The 26241-nt window shown below is 36.8% G+C and overlaps 1 protein-coding gene across 4 annotated transcripts in view; it reads right to left on the bottom strand.

Moving 5' to 3' along the window:
* LOC114652190 (transducin-like enhancer protein 1) overlaps window positions 1-26241 on the bottom strand; it is a 129619-nt gene that overhangs the window by 30777 nt on the left and 72601 nt on the right. For 2 of the 4 annotated variants that reach the window (XM_051928052.1, XM_051928053.1), the window contains exons 7-13: window positions 22903-23110; window positions 21771-21787; window positions 4830-4946; window positions 3889-3942; window positions 2169-2321; window positions 1486-1630; window positions 239-432 (exon numbers count right to left, since the gene is read on the bottom strand). In XM_051928052.1, coding sequence (XP_051784012.1) covers window positions 239-432; window positions 1486-1630; window positions 2169-2321; window positions 3889-3942; window positions 4830-4946; window positions 21771-21787; window positions 22903-23110 — 888 coding nt within the window. The remainder of the gene's footprint in view (window positions 1-238; window positions 433-1485; window positions 1631-2168; window positions 2322-3888; window positions 3943-4829; window positions 4947-21770; window positions 21788-22902; window positions 23111-26241) is intronic. The other 2 variants (XM_028802433.2, XM_028802436.2) reach the window with 1 other exon arrangement.

Here is a 26241-nt window from a genome sequence, read left to right as displayed (position 1 = left end):
CAGAATGCTGGTGCGAAGGTGGTTTTCTTGGAACTACCCAAGTTTTACTGCATAACAATGAACATTTGAGTAAACATACCTACCAGCATGAATACAATCAACTGCATATTGGCTACAAGTTAATGTTCAGTTCTCATATACTCTATCATAATAAAATTCAGAAAAACAGTATACCACACAATTATAACCAGCAGTTATTGAGTTGGGGGTGGTGGTGGGGTTTTGGGGGAATAATCACCATTGATGGACGTCCATAGGCTACCACAGCAGCTGCAGCAGCAGCAGCAGCACTCATCTGCGGAGACATGTTATGAAGACTGGCATAAGCTGCTCCTGGGCTGGTGAGCTCTCCATTCATCCCTGCATGAGGCACCATCCCAAAAGGACCAGGGTAAGGACCTGGTACTGCCAAAGGGGTTCTTATACCGGCAGCTGGAAAGAAAATGTGGAGGAAAAAAAGAAAAAGTTTTTAAAGCAATCCATTGCTAAAGGATGAATTACTGCTGAAAACAGTGCATGAACCAATAAAACGATCCACTTAACAGCATTATTTTGTCATTGGAGCATGCAAGAACACAAAACTCTCCTTATTTTAACATGTCACCAATAAGTGGAGCCTAAGCATGCACTCTCTTTCTATTGACTAGAAATGTTACAGTTGCAAAAGTTACCTATCAACTACTCATTTCATCCTTCTGAAAATGAACACTTTATAGTCTAGGAAGATGATTGGAATTGTGGTTTAAAAGCACAAAGACAAAAGTTATGTACTAAGTTTGCACAAAGAAGAACCAATTTAATAGCCTATAACAGTTTGACAAAGACTGATAAATCACATTTACTCAACAATTAAACACTATTAATAATGCAATCAAACAGAGTTTAAACCGTTTATTCTACTACATATAACTGGTTTAAAAGTCCAAAGAACTAACAGAAGGGTGCATAATTTATAAGCAAATTTAAGCAATAATCATACTGTACAAGCAAGCAGCAATGACGTGACAACCAAGTTTAAATTTATAAAGACGGAAACAATCAGATGATCCCAAAAGGATTACTATGTAATTAGATTTTCAAAAGATGAAGATAAATATTTATCCCACACAGAATTACTTCTGCAAAATGTAATATACTAATAGACAAAACACAAAATCTGGTATTGCCTAAATACTTTGATTTCCAACTTTGCAATTGAAGATCCAAATTTTATAAATCATATAATACAGAGTTTATATCATGTACACGAAACAGAAGTCCTGCCTTACAAGAATTCTCACATACACACTCTCTCTAAACCAATTTAGACTCAGTTTGCAACATAAAGGCATATCAATTGATTGCCGGCATGTATATATGTGTGTGTGTGTGTATATACAGTATGTTATATTATATTATATATATATATATTTTTTTTTTTTTTGGTTAATTCCACTTTTTTTCTATTTTACTGTGTGCTCACAAACAGTAAAAGGTAGGACTCACCTGACTGATTAGCAAGTTGCTCTATGGATGATGGTTTACCAAGATTTGGCCGTAAACCTGGAGTAGCACTGGTGCCAGGAGTTGGCACCTCCCCACGTGGAGTTGGTGTACTGGATTTCAATACAGGTGTACTTGCCTTATCATGCTAACATAAAAAACATTCAGTATAAATTTTAAATACAAAGCAATCTCAATTTCTTCTTTTTTTAAATTCTTGTATAATACAGATATAGTGGAATATGTAGCACAAGTGCCAAATGCTATTACTACAAAATCATTAATGCACAACATAGCACCTTCATGAAGATGAAAAAAAATTATGTTTAGCTATGCAGAGCAACACTAAATAAAGACAGTCCAGCTTGGAAGGGTGAAGGGTACTAGAACCTAAATAACTACAAATGGACAAGGTAATGACTGTTACATGTAGAGTATAGTTAAATTCTTACTTACATGTGCTAATCAACATGAAACATGTTGCTACCATCTGGCACCATGATTAGTAACAATAACTAAATAAGGAACTCCTTTAAGTATCTGTGAAGGTCTTTTATCTATTTCATATTCTATTTTTTAAGTTTGTATGCAAATAAGTTAGAATTAGTAAGAAACCACATGTACCATTTAATGCTTCTGAATTTCTCAGTTCAATGTCAAACCACTGTAAGCAATTTTGTGTTTACCATAGTGATCTCTTTAGACTTAAGGGATGAGGAGCTGCCTGAAGAGGCTGTGGACACAGGACTACTGGATGCATCCTTCTTTAACAGTCGGTTTTTATCTAAGCCATTTTCCCTTGGTGAATGAGCTGGTGTACCTCGGGGGGAGACAGGATCCTACAGGAAAAATAGACGATAGTTCAAGGACAAATTTAGTTTTTTTTTCTGTTAAAGCACTGTAGTTGTGTTATTGTCACAGGTATCGATTACAGCGAAATTCTTACTTGTATAACTGATCAACATACAACATGTCGCCACTCTAATGCCACGAGAAACAAGAATGTATTAAAATATATAAGTTAATTTTAACTTACAGAAAATACAGTTATGATTTTATCTAAAATACACAAGTATATTTTGCTGCAATAAATACTGGTCTATTACATTATGTTTTCATCTGGCAAGGTGACTTAATACTTAGTATTTCAATATTCAACAAAACTACATAATCATTTGTTTATTATTGCCTTTTTATATTTAAAACAGCACAATTATACCAGGGTGGAATGAGAAGTACTCTGTGTATCCTAGGTTTAAATCCCATGCCTGGATGTGAACTATGTACAAGTGCATGTCTTCCCTATGTCTCTGTGTGAGTTTTGCTCTAGGAACTGCAGGTTTCCTCCCACATCACCAAAACATGTAGTAATTAGGCTATTTGGTGAATACAAAATGCAAGTGTGTGTGTGTGCGCCCATGCGTAAGCGTGTGAGAGAGAGGGAGACTTTGATGAAATGGCCCCCTGTCTCTGGCTCTCAGGGACCTCAAATAGGATATTCAGTGCACAATTACAACATTTACCTACTTTATAATGCATATTACAGTGTACAGTTGTACACTAAACAAATACAATTACAGTAAAAAGTCATTTTCAGTTTCTTACTGCATGACGATTTAAATCAGTATGGTGACTAAGTCTGAATGAGAATGTACTCTCATACTTTTATATTTTTTCTTTTAAACTATTCTTAACCTGAAAATATACCAGACCTGCAAAATCTGATCTTCTAACAGGCAACATGAGTCAGTCTTAATTGTAATAATGGTTTATACCTCTCACAGTTTCATAAAGGATACAACAATCAATTCACTAATGCTTTCCAACTTCAAAGTTAAAGATCATTACAGCACATCTAATCAGACATGAGAATTTTCTAGTAATTCACTGTATATGCTGCTAAAGACCTGCTGCTTTGAGCAAAATGACTCACTGGGCAGCAAATATTATTTTGTATAAACAAGTGACCTTTAACGGCTTGCAACTGCAAAACATGCATCGCTGCAATTTTTGTTTTCTTTAAAGAAAAATAAACATTGAGTAAAGAGTAATAAAACTAAAAATTATGCATCAACATTTAACATAGTTGTGTAAATGAAGGATGAACTGGGCACTTCAGCTTACAAAAAGAAAAAAATGGCTCTTGAATTTCTCCCAGTGTATATGAAAATTAAATTAATATCTAAGTGAAGGTTATCTCACAAGTCCCCCACCACAAATATATTTAATGTAGGGGGCAAAAACTAAATAACAAACTTCGATTAGAATACAGGAAAGACTCTCATCCTTAAAAACTTCATCACCTAAACATACTACTGTATGTTCAATTAGTACATCAAGAAAATGTAAAATCATACTTAAGTCGAGACAGGTTTTCACAGAAATCAAGATATAGAGGTAACTAACCTCATTAGAAACATCAACCACCAAGTTATCATCACTTTTATCTCCATCGCTTTCCTGTAAGTAAACACAATTGATTCAAATGATTAATACTAAATATTTACAAATAATGTGCAAATGGTCACTCTGTGAATCAAAGGCAAGAACTTAAACATCAGTCTCACTTGAAACTAAATGATCTACTGTAAATGCTCTGCCCTACTACTTGTCTACTAAGTTGGAGTATGGGGTGGAAAAATCAAATGAGTGAAATAAACAGAAACGTAAACATTAACACCCTCAAAATCATGCAAAGCTTAATAATTACACACTGATTTCATTTTCACCAGCACTTTAATAGTTGCTAGTCATCTTTTTTTGAGCTTGGGTGATAACTTCTGTAGGTCTTCAGTTTGACTCAACAGTTTAAGAAAGTAGTTTAGCTATTATAATTATCAGGAGCACACTGTAAACACGCCATGAAAAGTATAACCATGTGTTCATGACAATGGTCATAAATAATCTTACAGTAGGTATAAAAATGAGCATGCCCCAGTGCTGTCAATAAATCTGATAGATCTTTTGTTTTATATGCTGCTAGTAGTTGTATGATTAACTGGAAACAAATGTATGTGACTAAATGTAAACAAATGCCTGTTAGTATTTACCTTACATTTTCTATCACTTGAGCAAAGCTAACTGACTTATCCTGGTTAACTCTCTAACAATGCAGATACGAAGCATTCACAGTATGCACATATGCAGTATGAGGATACAACAGAGTCACACTGAAAAGGGAGAGATGTTTACTTAGTATCAGGATTTCATAAAATGTATTATATATTTAACTTCTATGAAATCTAAGGAAAAAATAAGACATGTCAAAAAATAATGCTCAAGTAGTACTTTTTAGTTTGTAAGTGCAGATTCACAAACATTGTACACACACAAGCTAACTTGCTTACATAGTGGCTTGAGTCCTTATCATCAACTTTTCTTTTTTTCAGATCATTTGAAAATTCTGGTCCATTTCGACGTTTATCTGAGGCTCGCAAACTCTCCGGTACCAACAATGAATTGCTCTAACAAGGAAGAAAATAAACATAAGCATTATGAGATTTGTCAGCAAGGCTTTTTCAAACAGACAATACACAAGCTCATATAAACTACTTTTTTTGTTTTTGGAAATTATACAAGTATATGTCTTTCATCTCCCTCAAATTGAGTTTCCATAATAAATTCAAACAGAAACATTTATGGTTCTTCATGCATTTAAAAAATCATCCAGCTTTATATAAATGAATGAAAATCAAGGTGTTTTAAGTTCTTTCATCAGTCAATATTGAGCAATCATTATTCAAATAAATCAATTCATGCAGTTAAAAACTGAGGAAAGATAAGTAAAGTGATGGAGAAAAAGAACTGAAGCAGTTTTATTGGTGTTATAACCCTGAGGTTGATGGTTCAAATCCTGTTACTGACACAGTCTAGCCATGAGCAAGTCACTTCGCTAACTTGTGCACCAATTAGACACATGAAATGTTTCCAATTGAATCTCAAAAAGGTGTCAGTCAAATAATAAGAAATAATAATAGTATTAGGTCACTGGAGCGGTTTACATACTATATACAATTGCACAGGAGTAAAACATTCTTGCAGTAGAGCAGTTCCTGATTTTCTTAGTGAATAACCTTGGCTTTTGTTGATGGTTGTTGTAAAACACAATTTTACTGGAAACTATCCTTTTGAATTGAAACAGGTAATCGGTAGGAAAAATGTGAAATCTGAGTGTGTGTGTATATATCTGAAATCCTGGGGACTTTTTCAGGGACAGATGCATATCCTCATTCTAGTAGCTCCTTTACCCTTTCCCATGGTGTAATAAGGCTTTTAGCCAATTCACCTAAATTACATTATGACTGCATATAGTGACATCACTTCTACTAATTATTGCAAAAGACAAATCTGTTAACTCTCTGTGAGAAGGAAATTTTATGCACATTCATTTTTGACTCCTTAAGTAGATGGCTTTTTTTAATTTTGGGAATCAAACACATATGTAATTATAATTTATGTGTTTCTTTTTTCTGAAAGTTTAGTGTTACATAACAAAGAATTTTATGATTGCCTTCTCTTGCAGATAGCATAAATTAAACATTGCAATATGTAGTAATCTTGGGGCTCAATCATTTAAATGTGTGTCACAAAAGCAATATGCTGTATATAAAACGGCTCCATAAACACAATTATATATAACAATAAAAATACACAAAATGGCATTAAACAAACTAACTCAACTTTTATTGTCATTAATCCACATACATAGTATAGAGTTGAATGAAACTTCGTTCCTTATAGTCCCTGCGTGACGGTGCGTGCCAGCTCCATGCTCCCATTCTTGTCTGGGAGTCTCTTGAACCCGACACTTGCGGGTCACATGCATTGGAGGTTAAAAACCAATAAATAGAAAATCCACCAAAAACAAGGTTAAACAAAAACAGTACAGGAAACTCATTTAAAACCCACAAGGCTTGATGCCTTCCTTTAAAACTGACATCTTTCCGGCTTATCCTATTTGGATCTGGCAGTACAGAGAGATGTCGTCCAACAGGTACAGACACCCATCTCAACCAATTTCCCGCTGGCAATCCCATGGCCAACCACCAAGCCCTGACAATCCTCTCTCCCACCGCTGCCACTGGCAGCACTCAGTGAGAGCACCTCCAGAGTGTAATGGTCGCTTCTGCTCCCAAGTCGATCAAAAGGAGCAACACAAAGCCCCCTCCTGAGTGATGGCCACACACTTCTCCTTGGGGCTCTACTCCCATCCACCTGCTTCCATTCTCTGCACCAGTTTGTTTTCTTTCTCTTTCTCTCCCCTGCCTGCTTCTCCTTCTGTCCTTTAACCTCCGCTTCCTTTGTTTTTTTTTTTTTTTTCTTCCATGGTCAAGCTCTTGCACTTCCTTTATAAAAACTGGGACGTGGCACAACTGCGGCAGTCATCAGCTCCTGGTACCAATTAGGGCTAGGGGCGATCCTGCATCTGTGCACTAAGTGCAGGGCCATCCACTCCTGAAACACTACCACACCCCCACATAAAGATGTGATTGTGGGAATTATTTATTTAAAACACGCCAACCAGCTTCGGACCTCACTTTATCACACACATCCCCCCTTAAAGCCGCCAGTGATATGGGAAGGCTCCATGACTCACCTAACCTAGTGCGACTAGTGGAACAGGGCCATGGCGTGGCTCTACACTGCACCAAACCCAAACAATAATAAAAGCACTAATCATCTTTGCACCATCCCCCCTTGCTTTATATGTGTTTTGTCCTCATCTGCCATGCACATCCGGTTATATTATCAATGGTGTTGTGTTCAAGAGGCTCCCACACAAGAGTGGCAGCATGGAGCCGAACCTCATTGCCACAAATGGTGGTAGCAGTGGGATGAGCTGGTGATGGAGACTGAAGATCTGGAGACAGAGCAGCAAGGTGGGTAGGTGTCTGACTGTTTTAAAGAACCCACGGACCCAAGCCAGAAGAGGATGTTTTAAGAATTTTGAAGTTTTTAATGGACACTTATTTATTGTTTGTTGTCAGTGTCATTTAAAAAAGTCTTATTTTGATAATGTCCTAGTTTTACGAAGGATTGGTTTTAAGAAGGGTTGATTTTAGTGCTTTTATTGGTTTTAGTGCAGTGATAGGGCTGAGCCACAGACGTGGGCCACCAGTTGCACTAGGTTGGTAAAGACACAGAGCCTTCCTGTGCAACTTGTGGCTTAAGGGAGGAGGTTTATTCACGGCTCAGAAAAACTGGCAGTTTTTAATTAATTGGTAATGAACACATTCGGACTGAGGAGTGGAGCAGGTGTGAGAGATTTGCGGAGAAGATAGCTCATCTCCAGGTTGGTGCAAAGCGGCTGGGCGGCCATGCATTGCCTTGCTGGCACTTCCACACGGTCTGATTATCTCATTATCAGCCCAGGGAGGAAATCGGTCAATCATACCTGCAACTGCTTCCCAGCATATATAAAGGGGAGCGCAAGATCAGAAAACAGGATGAAAAAAAACGAGAGCATAGAGATTAAAAGAAAAGTACAAGAGAGGCAGGAGTGTGAGAGAGTCAGTGCAAAGAAATGAAGCAGGTGGAAAGGTCTGTAGTCCCAAGGAGAAGTGTGAGGCCAGCACACAGGAGTGACCATTATGCTCAGGAGTGTACTTTCGTTGGGAAAAGCCAACGGATCAGCAGCAGTGAGAGGACAGAGCAAGCTTTCGCCGGGTAGAGCAAGGAAAGGCAGCGGTGGGTGCGTATCAGGGCACAGTGACTCACTGCAGACGCTGTAGGATTGGCCACGGGAACATGGACCAGAAGAAAAACGGTTGTCCTTGGGAACTCCTCCTTGGTCTGCCAAATCCAGAAAGGGATGACAGGAGGAGAAGTCAGTTTTAAAGGGGCACAGAGGTTCAGTGTTTTTAAAGATGGTTTCCTGCCTGTGTTTTTAACCTTGTTTTATGGATATTTGGAATAAATTTAAACCTCCACCGTTACTGACATTTTATGGATTTATTTATTTATTGAATTTTTCAGCACTGCACTTTTTGGACACTTATTTTGGTTTGTTTATTTTAATAATGCACTTGAGGAATTTTCACCATTCTCTTGCTCAGTATGTTTGTCCTCATCTACTCAGCTCATCCCGGTCAGGACTATCGGTGGTGGCAGGTTGAAGAGGCACCAGGTGGGACCTGGTAGCAGAACGCAGACCTGCAACATTACACCCCGGTGCATAGGCAGAAAAACATTCATTCAACATACAGCATAACATTACCAAAGTCAGTGCAACAATACAACATAAAAAACAGCTTGAACAATGCTCAATATCCATACTTAAGTGCAGAGTATAAAGTGACAGTACATAATTGGAGTATGTTATAGGGATATGGTACTGGGTAACATGCAGGTGTCCAGAAGTCTGACAGCCTGGGGAAAGAAGTGGTTATAGGACCTGGCTGGGCTGGTCCTAATGCTGTGGTATCTTTGACCTCCTGCTGTCAGGTAGAACAGTATGTGTAACAGGTGAGAAACATCTTCCACGACGGTGGAAGCTCTATGCAGACAGTGTGTCTGAAAAATGTCCCGGATCGAGGAGAGGGAGACCCCTATGATCCTCTCAGCTGTCCTCACTACACGCTGCAGAATTTTGCAGTTATGGGCTTTGCATTTCCCAAACCACACAGTGATACAGTTTGTCAGGACACTCTCCACAGTTCATCTGTAAAATGTGATAAGAATGGGTTGTGGTAAACCAAGTCGCTTCAGTCTCCACAGGAAAAAAAAAGGCATTGTTGTGCCTTCTTGACAAAATAGTTGGTGTTGATTGTCCAGGAGAGGTCATCAGAAATACTCACACCAAGAAACTTGTTGCTTCTGACTCTCTCCGCAACTGAGGCATTGATGAACTGTGGGGAATAGCCAGCCAGTGTTCTTATGAAATCAACAAGCATCTCTTTTGTCTTATTAACATTTAGAAAGATTATTTTTACTACACCCCCTCACCTGGGGCCTCATGTATAAATGGTGCGTACGCACAGAAATGTTGCGTACGAACGTTTCCACGTTCAAATCATGATGTATAAAACCTAAACTTGGCGTAAAGCCAAGCACATTTCTACGGTACCTCATACCCTGGTGTACGCAATTTCTCCGTTCGGTTTTGCAGACTGGCGGCACCCAGCGTCAAAGCAGTGCTACTGTTCCTGTGTAGTTACCCTTTCTTTCTTGGATCCACATTCCTGACGCGGCTTTATAAATACACTGAAACTAACTGCATATTGTTTATTAGTGTAATACATCTGATTGTAATTAACCTGCAGCAATATAATGGTCCAGGGAATAGCCATAGTATTCCAAATACCATAACTGCTTTAGCATTGTTACTCTCACTGCATCTTCTTCTTTCAGCTGCTCCCGTTAAGGGTTGCCACAGCAGATCATCTTTTTCCATATTACTCTCACTTACCACTCGGAGTATTTATATCACTGTATCTGAGTGGGGAATCACAGCAGCAGCTGATTGGAAAGAGAATTATCGGTATACAGCATGAAGCAGACGCTGCCTCTGCCACGGCAAAACGCTTCAGAGACTTTCCTGTATGGACGTCGCGGTTTAGACAAAGTTTCATCCCAATAACTATAAACGCACTCAATCAGTCCATCAAGTGCTCCTTGTAGAACTGTTTACTTATAAGTACAATTACCTCACTGTAAACTTGCACTACAGTTATAATATTGCACAACCTGCACCACTTCATAAAGCACGTATTTACATATGATGACGATATCATTTTTAGGATGAAATGCAGCAAAATATGTTGCTTATAGTATACAGATAAAACTTTAACTTCATTTAAATAATCTGTATTGTTAATGATTAAACATGTGAGGACACGGTGCCGCAGCGCTAGCTAGTTCAGGTATTGTTCCTGCATTGCGTTGTATTCTTGCTGGTGCTGACGAGACACTGGAAGGATAGACGGAAAGAATAATTAAACATGTACTACGAAGATATTTCAATGTTCCTTAAAAGTTTTGAAGAATCTGTGTTCTAAGCTTACAAATGGCTACGCGTCTATTACAGATCTGATTGTGTGGCGATTGGGTATTTGGAGAAAGAAAAGTAAGGACAGGAATTGGAGGTTAGTACGTTTGAAAGAGACAGTACAGTTGTGATAAATTATTTCATTGAAGGTCACGCATGGCGCAGCAAGCCTCTTGCGTCACATATGAATAATCACTGCGCCACCGTGTTCCCATGTTTAATAACATGCTTTCATTCCGATCATCATGAAAAAGATATCACGTATACATCTCAGTATTTTAATTATTCAGACAGCTGTAATATCACGAATGTAATGGATTGTGTGTCCTGTCGGAGAAAGAGAAAGCCTGTTTAAGAAGCAGGTAGTGATTCACACACATAGAGCACATAGAAGATCAAATACAGAACAAAGCATTTAACGTGCTACTTTAGTTGCGATGGGATTTAAGAAACTAGTAAATTAAACGATTTTATCATGAAGTTTGATGTTCTACTTTAATGGCAAAATTAACTACGTGATTAAAGTGGAAATTTCAAGATTAAAGTTGACATTTCGTGCTTTTTTCCCCCCACTGTGTGCCTATTTTTTTTGTCTGTACCCTAATAAGCTTTCATATGACACTCCGACAGTGGGCTACGAGTCGCCTTTTCACAGCGACTTTGACATGTGACTTCTTTTTTTATTTCAGGCACTGTGCGACTTCGAGATTCTCCGACACTATGTCACTCGATCAACTTCCTTTTGTTGATTATAACACTGTTTAAACCACCAAATAGTACGTTTTCCTTTGCCTCCACTTGGTATTTGCTGAAATTCTTATATTTTCCCCCATGCTTTTCCCATTGTCTTTTCACAGAAGGCTATTTATGTTGATTTGCATATTCAAAGAGGCGTAATTCTGGGAGGAGTTGGGGCGGGACAGAAGGCGCATGCACGTGCGTTACTTTTCACGCTGATCGGGATTTATGTAGCGGAAGAACGTGGAAGTTTGCATACGTACAGATTCCTGCATCTGGATTTTTCTGTGCGTACGCACATTCCCGCTTTTGTGCTTATGCCATGTTATAGTGTGAGTTCTACGCACGGCGTTATACACGAGGCCCCAGATGTTCACCTTCCTCTCTGCAGGATGTATCAAAATTGTTGTTGATGAGGTTTGTATCATCCGTAAACTTGACAATGACATTGGACTCAGACTTGGCAGTGCAGTCATGGGTGAGCAATGTGAACAATAGTGGGCTCAGCACACGGCCTTGGTGGGTGCCTATGCTCAGCTTGATGGTGTGTTTGATGTTATGCTGCCAATGCGCATTTACTGTGGTCTCTCTATCAAAAAGTCTAGAATCCAATTACACAATGGAGTGTCAAGGCCCATCAGAGTGTCTCCTCACCAACTGCTGGGGAATGATCATGTTGAACGTAGAGCTGAAATCAACAAAATAGCATTCTGACATGCATATCCCTACTGTTCAGGCGAGACTGTACAGCAAGCAAGGTATAGTGATGGTGGCATCAGTGGAGTGTTTTGTACAGTAAGCAAACTGCAGTGTGTCCAGAGAGGTGGGAAGGAAGAGGTTGATGTGTCTTTTGACCAGCCGTTCGAAGCACTTCATCACAATAGGAGTTAGTGCTATAGGGTGGTAGTATTAAGACATGTCATTGGAATAATAGTGGTCTTTTTGAAGCTTGTGGAGACCATAGCCTGGCTCAGAAAGATGTGTCTGTGAAAACATCAGCCAGTTCCTCAGCACAAATTCAAAGTACACACCCAGGAACATTGTCTGGTTCTGCAGCTTTCCATGGATTGACTCTTGATTGGATTTTTACATCGGCAGGGTCCACATCGAGCACCTGTGCTTCAAGAGATGTCGTGGACTCGTATGCCTGTGTGTTGTTTTAAGCCTCAAAACATGTGTAGAAGTTATTGAGCATGTCAGGGAGGCAAGTATCAGTGCTATTGACTTGTGGTGAGATTTTATAATCTGTTAAGGCCCGGATTCTGTGCCACATCCGCCTAGGATCTTTGGAGTCACAGTAGTTGTTGATCTTCTTTGCATAGTGACATTTAATGTTTCTGATAGACTCAAAGATTAGCCCATGCTGATCTGTGGGCCCCTTCATCTTCTGGTCTGAAGGCAGCACCTCTTGCTCTCAGCAGAGTATGGACATCAGCTGTCAGCCATGTTTTCTGGTTGGCGCATATAATTATGTTTTTTTTTTCCTCAATAGTGACAACCTCAGTGCACTTTCCTATGTACCCAGTCACAGAGTCAGTATATTCATCTAAATTAATATACTGGCCATAGGTGGCTGCCTCCCTGAACCTATTCTAGCGTGTATATTCAAACCAATACAAAACAATACTAAACATAAAGCTGCCAAGACTCACTGTTGCGCTGAGGGATTAAAAAGTGCAATTAAAAATAGCATCATACATCATTTGCATCAGCTTGCATAAATAATCCACCCACTTTATCAGCCGGTGCGGATTTTTGACCATGACTTCATTTAAATGTAATAGGAAAGGAGAACTTTACTTCTGTATTGGTGCATTTTTACTGTCGAGCTGTTTCATGCAGGAAATGCTTATTTATTATGGAGACCTTTGGAAAAAAAAGGTCAGTGATTGTACAGTAGTGGCCAAAAGTTTTGGCAGTGACAAATCGTGTTTTGCCAACTTTGCTGCTTCATAATTTTCAGATTCTTATTTTAAGTTTCAAAGACTTTTATTTGCAAATACATCAAATTTATATAAAAAGAGTCACTATTTACAGTGTTGACTCTTCTTCATAACTTCTGCAATTTGCTCTGGCATGCAAGATATCAGCTTCTGTGCCAAATCCTTATAGATTGTGATCTATTCTTGCCTTTTCACTGCTTAAGAGTTGACCACAATTTGTGAGCTTCTGCTTGTTCACCTGCTTTCTGAGAACTGACCACAGGGGATTAAGGTCTGAGAAGTTTCCAGGCCACGGGCCCAAACTTTCAATGTTATGATCTCCGAGCCAATTCTTTATCACTTTTGCCTTGTGACATGGTCCTCCATTATACTGGAAAATACACAGATCATCACCAAAATGCACCTGGATTGTTGGGAGATGTTGCTCTTGGAGCATGTTTTGATACCATTCTTTATTGCAGTGTTCTTGGGCAGAATTGTGAGCAACCCCAAAACATGGATTGTCTCAGGATGCTTCACTGTTGGCACGACACAGGACTCATGGTAGCATTTACCTTTTCTTTCTCAGAACAATCGATTTTCCAGATGTCCCTAACAGTCGGAAGGAGGATTCATCTGAAAAAAATAATTTGCACCAGTCTTCTGCTGTCCAGTCCTTGCAGAATTTCAGTCTATCCTTGATTTTTTGGTTTCTTTGCTGCCCTTCCTGGCACAGGTCCAAAAGTCTTCGCCTCACTGTGCATGCAGATGCACTCACATGTACCTGCTGCCCGTACTGAGCAAGCTCTGCACTGGTGGCAATGCAATTCTGTAGCAGAGTCCTCGGGAGGAGATGGTCCTGGCACTTGCTGGACACATTTAGATCATTTTATGTCAGGGCCAAAATAAGTGAAAAATATATGATAGAGGGCAGCCCCCTTGGCTTCCTTTGGGGTTACGGGTCATGACCATGGAAGCTCAACCCTGCTGGGCCCCGTGGCCAAAGCCAGGGTACGCCTGGTACTTGCAGAGCCCTATTTGGCAGCACTTCCACCACATCTGGAAGTGCTGCCGGAAGAAGGTTGTTGGGCATCTGGAGTCCATCCAGGTGCCTTATAAAAGGAGCCAGTCACCACCACTTAATGGCCCGAGTCAGAAGGAAGTGAAAGAAGCTTGTGAGGTGGAGTGGAGGCAGAAACTAAAAATCGGACAGGTAAGAGTGGGGATAAATGAGTGTGTGTGTTCTGAGAAAGAGTGGGGCCACATATCATATTTGTTCCTACTTTGTTCTCAGCTGTTATTGGAATAAATTGATGGATAAATATGTCTATGATGTTATGATTTTCTTAAAATATCTTATTAAATCTTTTAAATAGTAATACATTTATATATGAATTTATTGAGCCAAGGAAAGCTGTCAATACACAAGAGAAAAACAACCAGTGCAATACTAAAAATATAAATATATCATACTTTCACATGAATGCTTAAGTAACTTTCACATTTACATGAACATATTGAAAACATACAGTACATTACTATAGATTATCTACAGTGTGAAAACTTAGTGTTCATTAATTTTTCAAGTATATTTCACAGTTGGGTGCTGTAATTTTACATTTAAAATTATTTAACATACTACATTAAAAGTGTATTACTTGAAGAATATATCCATAGTAAAATAAATATTTGTTCTGATATTATGCATATATATATACAAAAAAAAAACAGACTACTGAATACATCAGAAGATGTAGCAATCAGAATCTAACAAATGCAGAAGATGTTTTAATAGATGGCAAGGGAGGATTCTAACAAATGAAATCACCAAAAAGGCAGTCTGAAACAAGGTTTCCACGTCAAGCTGCGCTGAGGACTTTATTTAAACTTGCTCACCAAATAAACCACTGACCCACAAAACACAAGCAATTTTGATGTTTTTCAGGTCACATGACACAATTTAACACGCCTTAGATTCCCATCTCCCCTCAGGCTACAGCATTAAAACATGTTACAGTGAGTTCTTTTAAGCACAAGATTAGCATATCTAAGGGGGCAATTTGTTCAGTGATGTGTTAAATGCTGAGAACAATGCTGAATAAGTTGTGTGAAAAAAACCCTTTCACTGGGCTGTGCTAAACCCTCATTTAGAAAAGAATATTATTTAAAAACAAAAGAGGGAGACAGCCATGCCAGAATACATTTCCACTGTGTTTTTACAGTACGGTTGCCATTTTATTTACTGGAGAGCTGCTCTTCTAATTGCAAACGAGCTAAAGGTCACCTTTAATGTATATTTATTTCCCTTAAGTCCAAGAACAACGCAAAACACAACCTAATCTCCTCAACAGCCCTATATTTTAGGGAAAAAGTGTGATTTATAAAAAAAATTGCAGCATGTTTCTGATCCCTCTTTATGTTTCTCTTTTTTTTTTTTTTTAAATGTAGACAAAATCTGACTCAATGGAGAATAAAGTAAAAGAAGAACGTTTCAAAACTTTAGATCTCCTCTTGTCAGCTGCTGCCTACTTCAGGGACATAGCAATTGCAGCCAAATACTAAGCTGTCTTTCATTCATGACCAGCCAAGCTGAAGAAACAGCCAGAAGGCTCTTGCATGAAAATGGACAAGACCCCCAATGAAATTTAATCTAAAGCAACTCATAGAAAACCCTTTACAACCAGTTAAAGGCCAAAGGAGATGCCTGTCCAACTATATACTGTATTTAGTGCTGTATATCTTGCATATATTTTTTTTGAAAGCAGGACATGTCTTCCTGAAAAGGTATATTATTAAGAAAGGAATGAAGGCAAAAGGTACAACTAATTCCAGGTTCATGTTTACAAATAATTTTTAGGGCCTGTGTGTATTTTAAACAAATAATCAAATACGGTAGCCTACAATGAAAACAAATAATCAATAAGACAAACATAGCAGGGCTAGCAGTAACCAGAGTTTTCAATCTACCTCAAGAAACACCTCAGTTTCAGTCATTCACATTATAGGATTTTACCCTGCAAAATAGGAACAGACTTTTTTTATAATGCAACACAATGAATGATAAATAGTGGAAAGTTGTATTTATGAACTATGAAAACAATACATTACATACAAAGTTTAAGCTACATTGATGTAGGCTTAAGGCTTCAAAGCAGACTATTCAAATGGTGTCTGTGAGTAAAATGTAACAGAATGGCACTGGTAAAAAATCTCAAAAAAGAGAGTACCTAATGGCACATATACACTAACTATTATGACCGCCAAAGTTTAAATTACAGCTTTATAGTGATCAAACGTAGTGAAGACAGAGTATCAGTGGCAGTGTCATGGATCAGCACAACAATGTGTGTTGTGACATATTATGAAGCTTTAACAATTTGCTCAGTCTAGAATATTTCCCATAGAAATTCATAAAATTTCATAATCTCTAAAAATCACCCATCCATTTTCCAAGTCTATTCTGCTATGCAAATACTGAGACAACATTCAAGCGCTAAAGCTGAAGTAATCCAGAAAGGATTCAAACTTAGTCTCCAAGAAGTTGCGAGGCAACACTATGCTACAATTCCAATAAACGAATTACTGAAAAATAGCTAATTTCACACAATACTAAGTTATTTCTCTTACTAAATATTTATTTTATTTTATTTATTCATTCATTCAATCAGTCAATTTCTAACCTGGTTAGTCCTGAACAGGGTCACAAGGGTCTGCTGGAGCCTTTCCCAGCTAGCATTGGGTGCAAAGCAGGAACAAACCCTGGATAGGCTGCCAAGTCCATCACAGGGTGAAAACACACACACACAAACTAGGACCAATTTTAGAATCACCAATCTACCTAACCTACATGTCTTTGGACTGTGAGAGGAAAACCTCACACACATGGGGAAAACATGCAATATAATGTTCTTTTGTAAATAATACTAAATATTAAAAAAATGTTGAAAACATTTCCATCAGAATGTTGGTGCCAAAAGACACCATTGCTACCTTAGAGCATTTAGACACTGGCTTGATAATCACCTGGCATGTATTCTGTGCAAAGAAAGTATGCTATCCTCAAGTTTATTTCACTTTCCTCCAAATATTCCCAATTCCTACCTGAACCTTAAAGTCTAAGGGCATGCTTCTAGTCAGGGTATCAACTATAAACTGGATAGCATACAGAACATATCTAAATCTTGTTTGTCTATAGTATGTCACAAAACTGTTTGTAATACTAGAAGTATTACGAGATACTTTCTATTGACTTTTTCTTTTCATGGTTAAACATTAAATCCAGAGTGATATGCTTTAGCATTTTAGCTATATGAAAAAGCCCTAGTTCTGTTCATGTATTATGCACCAAAAGAAACAAAAGCCAATAGTATGTATTGTGCCATGAAATCTCAAATAAGCACTTAGAAGAAATTAAAGATCTGTTTGCATAGCTTTCCACTCAATTTGAAAGAAAGAAAGGAACATAAATATGGACACACAGCTTATTTAAATAGAAAAAAAATGAATTAATTTTTACTAAAATGTATCCAAATTATTATTAATGGATTAACAACAGTATATTAGTAGATTTAACTGCACTCAATAGAACCATGCCACCATTTACATCTAGATGCACCTACTCAGAGTTTTACTGGGCACAATTTACAGAACACAACTATATAACTAAAAGCACTAGAATTGGCGTTGCCAGAAACAGACATTATTAAATCCAGTAATTTTTACAGATAAAAGGTTTTTGGGACTCTATTTGGCTTGTGATAAAATAAATTTCTATTTAAAGTACAATTCTTAGCTTTATCAACTTAGTTGTACTAGTTTAGAATTAAAACATTAAGCAGTGAGACTGAAATTATCTTTGACTTTTCTAATACTTAATGACAAATCCATAACCAATTCACTTTTATTGTGTTAGAGCCACATCTCAAAGTACACTTTTACTCCTACAGCATTGAACATGATGTAAAAATTTCGTATAGGCCGCAAATTTCAAGAATGAAATATTTATCACAAAATTTCATGTCAATAAAATCTAAATGCACAAAGAAGGGTGGGATGGAAGAGCATATTCTTTCCAGAAAACACAAAAGCTATCAAAATATCATGTAAACGAGTGCAAAATTATGAATTATAAGTGCAGTGTGTGTACCAGGTGGCCCAGTGGGAGCAATGTTTACTTTTTTTTTTGCATAAGACATATGGAAAGCCTGTCTGAGAAATGGGCCAGGAGTTCCGACACTTTATTTATCCTCAACAAGACATAATACACTTCCTGCTCCACTGAGCTGGTACCATTAACTAATAATTTGGTATGCTGCACATTTAAACAATCAGATCATGATGAAGACCTTGTAATAATGTGTTTGATTTAATACTGTACGTAACTGGTTAACGTTAAAGACAACTGCGTAGTATACTTTACTTGCATACATCTCACTAATTTTTTTGCTTCCTTTTAATGATTAAAAGAATAGCACATATTGGTGTCAAAGGTGTTTCCTACTTGTGTCATCATGACAAAACAAAACAGGACAAACTATTCCCAAAAAAAAAAAAAAAAAAAAAAAAAAAAGAAGCAGAATTTAAAATTATTGCTTTGGGATATAGCAAACAACCAAACATCAGTAAATCCCTAAATACTATTTAAGGCAACTGAAGGAAAACAGCACTTTTAAAATCAACAGGTCACCAACCACAACCACACCAGCTACCTCCCAAATCAAATCAAACTACCCAAAGCAAAAGATACCTTAAAATATCCTTCTTTGGAATTAAGTAAAATAGCCCTTTCCCCTCTCCAAACACTGTAATCAACATTTGGTGCCTAAATAATTGCAAATCCAGATTAACTACCGTTTTATAAACACAATAGTGTGTGTGATATTATCATATTATCCTTTTTTAGAATAAATACCTCTACGACCTGATGACACAATGCAGTAAAACTCTCTATTGACCGAAAATTGCTGACGATGTGGCAAGCACCACTGACCACATTTGCATTTCTATGATCTCATGGTGTTCTGTGAAAGCTGTGGGACTCCAAATGATAAATGAATACCTGACAGATGTTTCCATTAAATCCTCTGGAGGTAAACATGGGCATCAAGTGCTCTGTAATGTGGAGCCTCCTTAAAAAGCTTTTGTAAGGCCAAACTGCTGGAGCTTGATGGATTGTTTCGGCTCTAATTAAATTCACAGTGATTTTTACTCATAAAGGGGAAGGCTGGAAAGGGAATTTTCACTTCAGGGGAGATTGGGTCATGTGGGAGATATTAAGCAATGAAGAGATCCTTTTTTCTGTAAGAACACAGACTGTTAAGATATACAACAGTGATTCCTGCCCCATCTTTTAAGACTGTTTGACCTCATGTATATCTATGTGGTCAGGAAAAGTGCATCTCTATTTGACGCATCTGGACAGTATTGAATAACAACCAAGTTTGCATTTAACTTTGTTGCAATTAACATGTTAAATTATATTTATGAATTTTCTGTTTCTTAGAGACAATTACTATAATAGCTTGATACATAAGAAATGCAAAATCTTTTCTTGCAATAGCCTTTATGATTTTGAAATTCAAATCCACAATATGATAATGCTGGTGGTTTGTGCTGGTCTCAACATCTTACAAGGAAATAAACCATATTATTATCGGCTCTACTCACACATACAAGTAAACACATACATAATAAAAAAATGTATAAGAGGCTTTTGAAAACTCAGAACACCCCTGCTTATTACACAGGTGCACTCATCAAAATGCATGTGAGTGGAGGTGGCACATGAAACTGCATTTGATCCAAACTAATAGGTACTGCATTTTGTTTCCTCTTATGTTTTTTGTACCATTTAATTCAGGTTACACAGACATTATATACATAGTGTACACAACCATTAATTGAACAAGTAAATGACTGACAAAATTGGGGAAAAAAAAACATAAAACACACTATGTGTGAAACAAACATAATGCAACAACATGCCTTTTTAGTGGAAATACAAACAATGCAGCATGGATAATGCATGTTCTAAAGCATCAAGAAATTTGGTTTGTGTTTTACTGTTTCTAAAATAGGTCACAAATGGCTTGCATTTAACATGCTAAACTAAAAATCCAGGCTTTTTTCAGAATTTTTTGTTTAAAAAGAATTTTTTGTTAAATTGCCTTTTACTAGGAAAACCTCCATTACCAATCTGTTCAGCACTCCTTAACTCATGATCTTGACTCATCTGACTTTAATTTAGTAGTTTTAACACTTTTCATACACCTTTTGCTTTCCAAATCGTAACAGAAGGGGCTGGCCCTTAGAACATATTCATTCATAAATACATACATTCTCAAACCCACTTAATCTAATTCAAATTCTGAGCTAGCAGTATCTGGTAAGAAACAGCTGTGGACAAAGTAACAGACAACCACTGAGGCAAAAATTAATGTTGACAATTATCTTAGTTTAACCATGAGTTTGTGAGTTTTGCTTCAATATCACAAACATGTGCAAAGACACAGGGAGAACATGCAAACCACACACAAGATAATGACAATTTGCTGTATTCCAACACAGGATATGGTACACATGAGGCAGCAGCAACTGTGTGCCACTGTGCAGGTTTCAAAATATGTTCAAATTAACAAAACGTTTACATCATTACAGTTGTCAACAACTAAGAAATATATTGTTTTAGCTATACTATTTTAAAGTCTATGTTACAGTGATAACAGTGGTTAGTGCTGTTGCTTTATAGCTTTAGACCCTGGGAAACAAATCAAGATGTTGAGACCAAAATAATTTTCAAAACTATTCACATTTCAAAAACTATTAAATTCCAACAAAGAAGCTAAAAAACAGGAAGTGTACATGTGGCTGTGGGGTGAAACAAAGCAATAAACACATTTAATAGACATAGTATCTGGTAAGGATTTAAAAGAATTTGAAATAAAAGTAAAATGTATTTTTAAATGCCTTGAGCAATCAGAATGTCAACTGGCATTAGTTTTTTTACTGGTTATTTATTGATTACTTATTTTTGAAAAGTGGTTCTCAGTGCCAAATTTCAATCCTTTTCGATCAACTAAATAGCCTGAATAAGCTAATCAGTCACAACTAATACAAACATACATACAATCAAAGACAAACATTTTGTTATATGTAAAAATATACATTACATAAATGTCTATGCTTTGAGTACGTATATATTTATATCAAATAATGTACTTTTTATAAATAGTTCACACACTTGAAGTAAAATACCTAAGTAAAATTAAGGACTTAACTCAGGTAAGACAGAATTTATCAAGTAAATAATATTGTATCTCAGACAACCTCCTTCACCAAATTTGTAAAAAAAAATAATAAAAAAATTTTTTTTTCCATATAACAGATCTTTTACATATATTGTAAAATTTTAAATTTACTTACAAGGCAAGCATTTGAGACTTCAATTACATAAGGCATATGTTTGCTATGTATAGCAATGTGCTTTACATAATATAAACGTGAGGCTCTATTAAAATGATTTGACCATATTACAATAAGTAGGCTTGAACCTTTCATTTACTGTTCTGTAATGAGAATGTTTATGATCTGCTGCCAAAATGAGATAGGAATTAGAGCGGTAGCAGGATGCTGTATGTACTTACTGTGCTGGGTTCTCGCTCTGCTTCCGCAGTAACCAAGATATGCACATACATGGCCGTTCAGTAACAAGGTGCAAAAAACAGAAATGAAAACAAAGGGGAAGAAAAATTAGAAACACGGGCCAATTCATGTTTTTAAAGCAGAGTTTATTCATTTAAAAATCATTGCACATTCCTAATACAGTAATTCCATTAAGTAAACCATCTCCCTGCTGCCCACCCAACACCAAAAACATTTTATAAAGCTCCAACAGTCACACTTTCATTTTATTAACAATATAGTTACAATTTATTATACCTAAACTATTTGCCTCAGAAATACTACTGGAATAAATTACTGATTTACTTCTTCTAAAGAAAAAAATAAACAAAAAGAAATAACTGCCATTTTTCATACATAAAAATAAAGAATTTACAGCTTAAATTGAAACAAAGTGGGAAATTTACACTCATGTTAAAGCAGGGCGGTTTCATATTTGTATTCAGTTTTAGGCCAAAGTACTGACAAAATAAAAAAAAAAAAGGAAGAAACAGATCATGGTCATAGCAACCCCATGGTACAAGCAATGACCAGTCTCTTTATCTGATGGTTAACAGACTAAATTCAATAAGCAAAGAATGTAATTCTAAACAGTGTCCACTTATCACTACAATGGTTTTGTAGCTGTCCATTAATTGAGTCAAACTACAACATGCAAACAGTTACAGAAAAGGTACACTAGATGTCTTTGAATCTTTTTAAGTTAGGGAAAAAAAAAATACATTGACTGCAGCACAGACTGAATATATTAAACATTCAGCCCAGTACGTAATGGAAAAAAACTCTTGACAAAACCTGATCCAATGCAAGAAGCAGACTCAGCAGTCAACATTCAAGGCACATACATACGAAAAAATAACTATATAAGTATATGCAAATTGTGATTTATTGTAGTGCAAGCTACTAGTTTAAAAATCTTAGTGTTAGCTCCACCCACCTCAACATGGCACTGCCACAGCAGTCAAAAAAATGGCATATTTTGTAATAAAAGCACAGATTAATTTTAAGTTCTTCTGCTCTTCTAAAAAATTCAAAAAAGAAGCATTATGAAGGTTCACAATGAAAAGTCCTAATCAAGCTTGCCTTGCCTCTCACCTCTGTGGTGGTCTGAATCATGGCTGTTTTTCTTGTCTTCCTTGACTGCCAAGTGAGGCTGTCCACTCAGGGCATTGGAGAGAGCCAGAAGGCCTGCACTGCTTCCCAGGTGAGGCAGTCCGGAAGGGTGCAGTCCTGTGGGGTGGGGGGTGAGAGGCACTGGAGGGCCGTGGCCATGCGACAAATGCTGAGCCTGGAGCTGCTGTTGCTGTTTCAAATGCAGAGGTAGATATATATATACAGAAAAAGGAGGGAGGAACAAAGAATAAAGTGAATATTAAAAAAAAAATCAGAGAAACAGGATAATTATAATTATGTTCTATTTCTTTTAACCCCAAAATCTACAGTTCTCTTTTCTTTAACACCTCATTTTAAGTTGGACTTGTCCAAGCAATTCCAGGCACCAACCTGTAAGAATGACTGGACCTTAACAGAAATTTAATTACAACTACTATGAATCACAGTAATAGTCTTAATAATGGATTCATTTATTCATATATAAAATATTTTTGGTTAAGACTACATGACACAGTACCTGTATACAACAAATTCATATAAGTCATTAAAACACAAACACTGTGTGTGGTTTAAAATCATGTCTTTAACCAGTGTACTAAGGAAATGGCCAGAAGTGTAACCTAAATTAGGTTGTCAGTCAAGTGTCTACCACAAATACATTATAGTGGCTCCATGAAAGGCACTATAAGATATAAATGATTAGATGTGTACACATACAGCTTATATATCATTCACCTGCTTCTACCTTTAACACTCATAACACAACAAATTGAAACAAAAAGTTTACACAAGAGAAAGGCCCATCTCCTGCACAAAGCAACTATATTTTTAAATGAGCATATTGCAATGCGAGAATTATAAACCTTGGAACCTTTAACACAAATATTGTCAGTGAATCTACAGATATGATATGAACCTATAATGCAACACTCAATGCCACAAATACTTTCATCGTATACCATAATTTATTCTACCATAGTACTTTAAACTCCTATTGCAAGCAAGGACAAGCAGGAAAACGGTTATATAAACATTATCTTGTGTCAGTGAAAATCTAATGAAAACAGTAGGCACTGCTACTGTAGCTTATGCAGGTCATCTCATTCCATACTTATGTTTCTTAAAACTGAAGAAAGCAATGATATTTAGTGACTGCTGACTATCCCTAATTTTTGATACAACTAAGAATGCTTAACCTCTATACCTTTTGTCACACCTTTGTTTCAGACATGTACTTTCAGTTCTGTGGGCTTCCACATTAGAGCCGTTAGGACCATCTGCTACAGCCATTTTTTTGTCTTTTGTTAAGAAAGCTCATAATATGTGAAACGTCTTGTAATATATAGAGAGTATGTATAGTCAGGAGTGGCAATGCATCTGTTTGGGTTATTTCAGTTAATTCATATTTTGCATGAAATTCAATACTATAAATTTAATATTTGACATAAAGGTGGCATTTACACAAAATCAAGGCCAATACAAATAGACATAAATGGTAAGATAACCAATTAGATGTATGATACTAGGTAAATTTTAAACATATATTACATACATACACACAAATAAAGAAAAATAATATAAAAGAATATTATAAAACCTTAATTCAGTAAGTTTAGTTTATTGCCTACAATTTAAGTGTTTCAGTTACTGCAAAAAAACATTGCTAATGTCTACAAGTATTGTTAAGATTATTATGTTCTATGTTGGCCATTATCGAAATGTAAGTAAATGTAGATTTTTATGATTGTACTATATGACTTTTCTCTCTGTCAGTCTCTTTCTCACTTATGTCTTTGGCTTGTTCTCAGGAGGTTTAACCTCATACTCGCAGTGTGCGGACTCAGACAGCTGGTTGTTCTAAACGAGGAGTGAAAAATTATACCAACATCTGTTAATCCCCTGGCACATTTCACCTTGTAATGACTAACCAGGAAGAAAAGGAAGAAAAAAACAAATGCAATCAAGGGTTTATAATATAATAACAAATTATAACTAAACAATAATTATATACATTTTTACACTGAATGAAGAGATGAAGCCAAGCTGAATGGTAAATATGGGAGCCAGTTTGTGAGCTCATGTGGGTGTATTTGTTCAAGTATGCCCTAAGATAGACAAATGGGATGCCCTGGATGCTGTGCTACCAAGCCCTAAACAAGATAAGTAGATTCAGAAATTGACAGTGGGTTTCAGTAGACTTGCATTTAACTCTATCTTCATAAATCCAAGTTTATGAAAAAGAAATTTCATACAAAATAAAGTAAAAAAAAATAGTGCATACAATGTACTGTTTGACTGACTTTGATCTCTGAATAATGTAACTGATAATTTTTTTTTTGTTTGTTTAAACTTATTATAGATCATTCATGCTACTAATAGCTTACTAAAATCAAACATCTACTGCTACTTTTGGCTTAAGCTCAACCATGATTATAGAGCATGCCCTTCTATTGTTCTAAACACTAGGACAGGTCCCTGAACAATACTGACAGCTGCTATCAAACTGGGCAAAGTTTACTTCTACTACAGCTGCTGCTAGGAGGAGCAGACAGGCCCGCCACTTCTTTACCCTGGGGAGACAGACTGACACATTACATGTGCAATGAGGGAGAGCAAAGGTCTAGTGAACTGTCAACCCAATTTAACACCGCACCAGTTTTTCAGGATGCACACAATCCTTTTCAAGAAAAATCAAGCATGTGCAAGAGCAAGAAAACCATTGTACTCATAAACATAATTACTAGGTACTTAGAACTGGAAATGGCTACTTAGGAAAAGACAGAGGCAAGACTCTGTAAAGGAAGGATTTCAACATCTAAATGAACTCTATTTTAACTTTTAAATATACAGATTAATGTACACATAAAGTAAATAAATTACAATATACACATACTTATTAAAAGGAAAATACAAAAAAAAATTTTTTTAATATAAATATCCTTCACATTTTCTGTGCTTTATTAGCTTTATTTTAATAGCAGCTGAGAAAACTCAGCTGTATACTTGCAGCAAGTTTCCCTCATGTTCACTGCATGGTAAGGCATAAGATACTATTTGCCTAAAAAACTCTGGGGAAGAGTGGCATTTTTTTTTTTTTTTCTTTATTTCACCTTATACAATTTCTTGCATTAGGAATTTGGTAGTTTTCGCATACCCCTTGGGGTCAGAGCGCATGGTCAGCCATTGTACAGCGCCCCTGGAGCAATTACAGGTTAAGGGCCTTGCTCAAGGGCCCAGCAGAGCAGTGGCTTTTTGGCAGTGACGGGGATTCGAACCGGCAACCTTCGGGATACCAGCACAGATCCACAGATTTTACTTTTT

Source organism: Erpetoichthys calabaricus, chromosome 5 (genome assembly GCF_900747795.2).
Source record: "Erpetoichthys calabaricus chromosome 5, fErpCal1.3, whole genome shotgun sequence".
NCBI lineage: Eukaryota > Metazoa > Chordata > Cladistia > Polypteriformes > Polypteridae > Erpetoichthys > Erpetoichthys calabaricus.
Note: the sequence above shows the minus strand (reverse complement) of the source record. Positions and strands in the feature narration are given on the sequence as shown.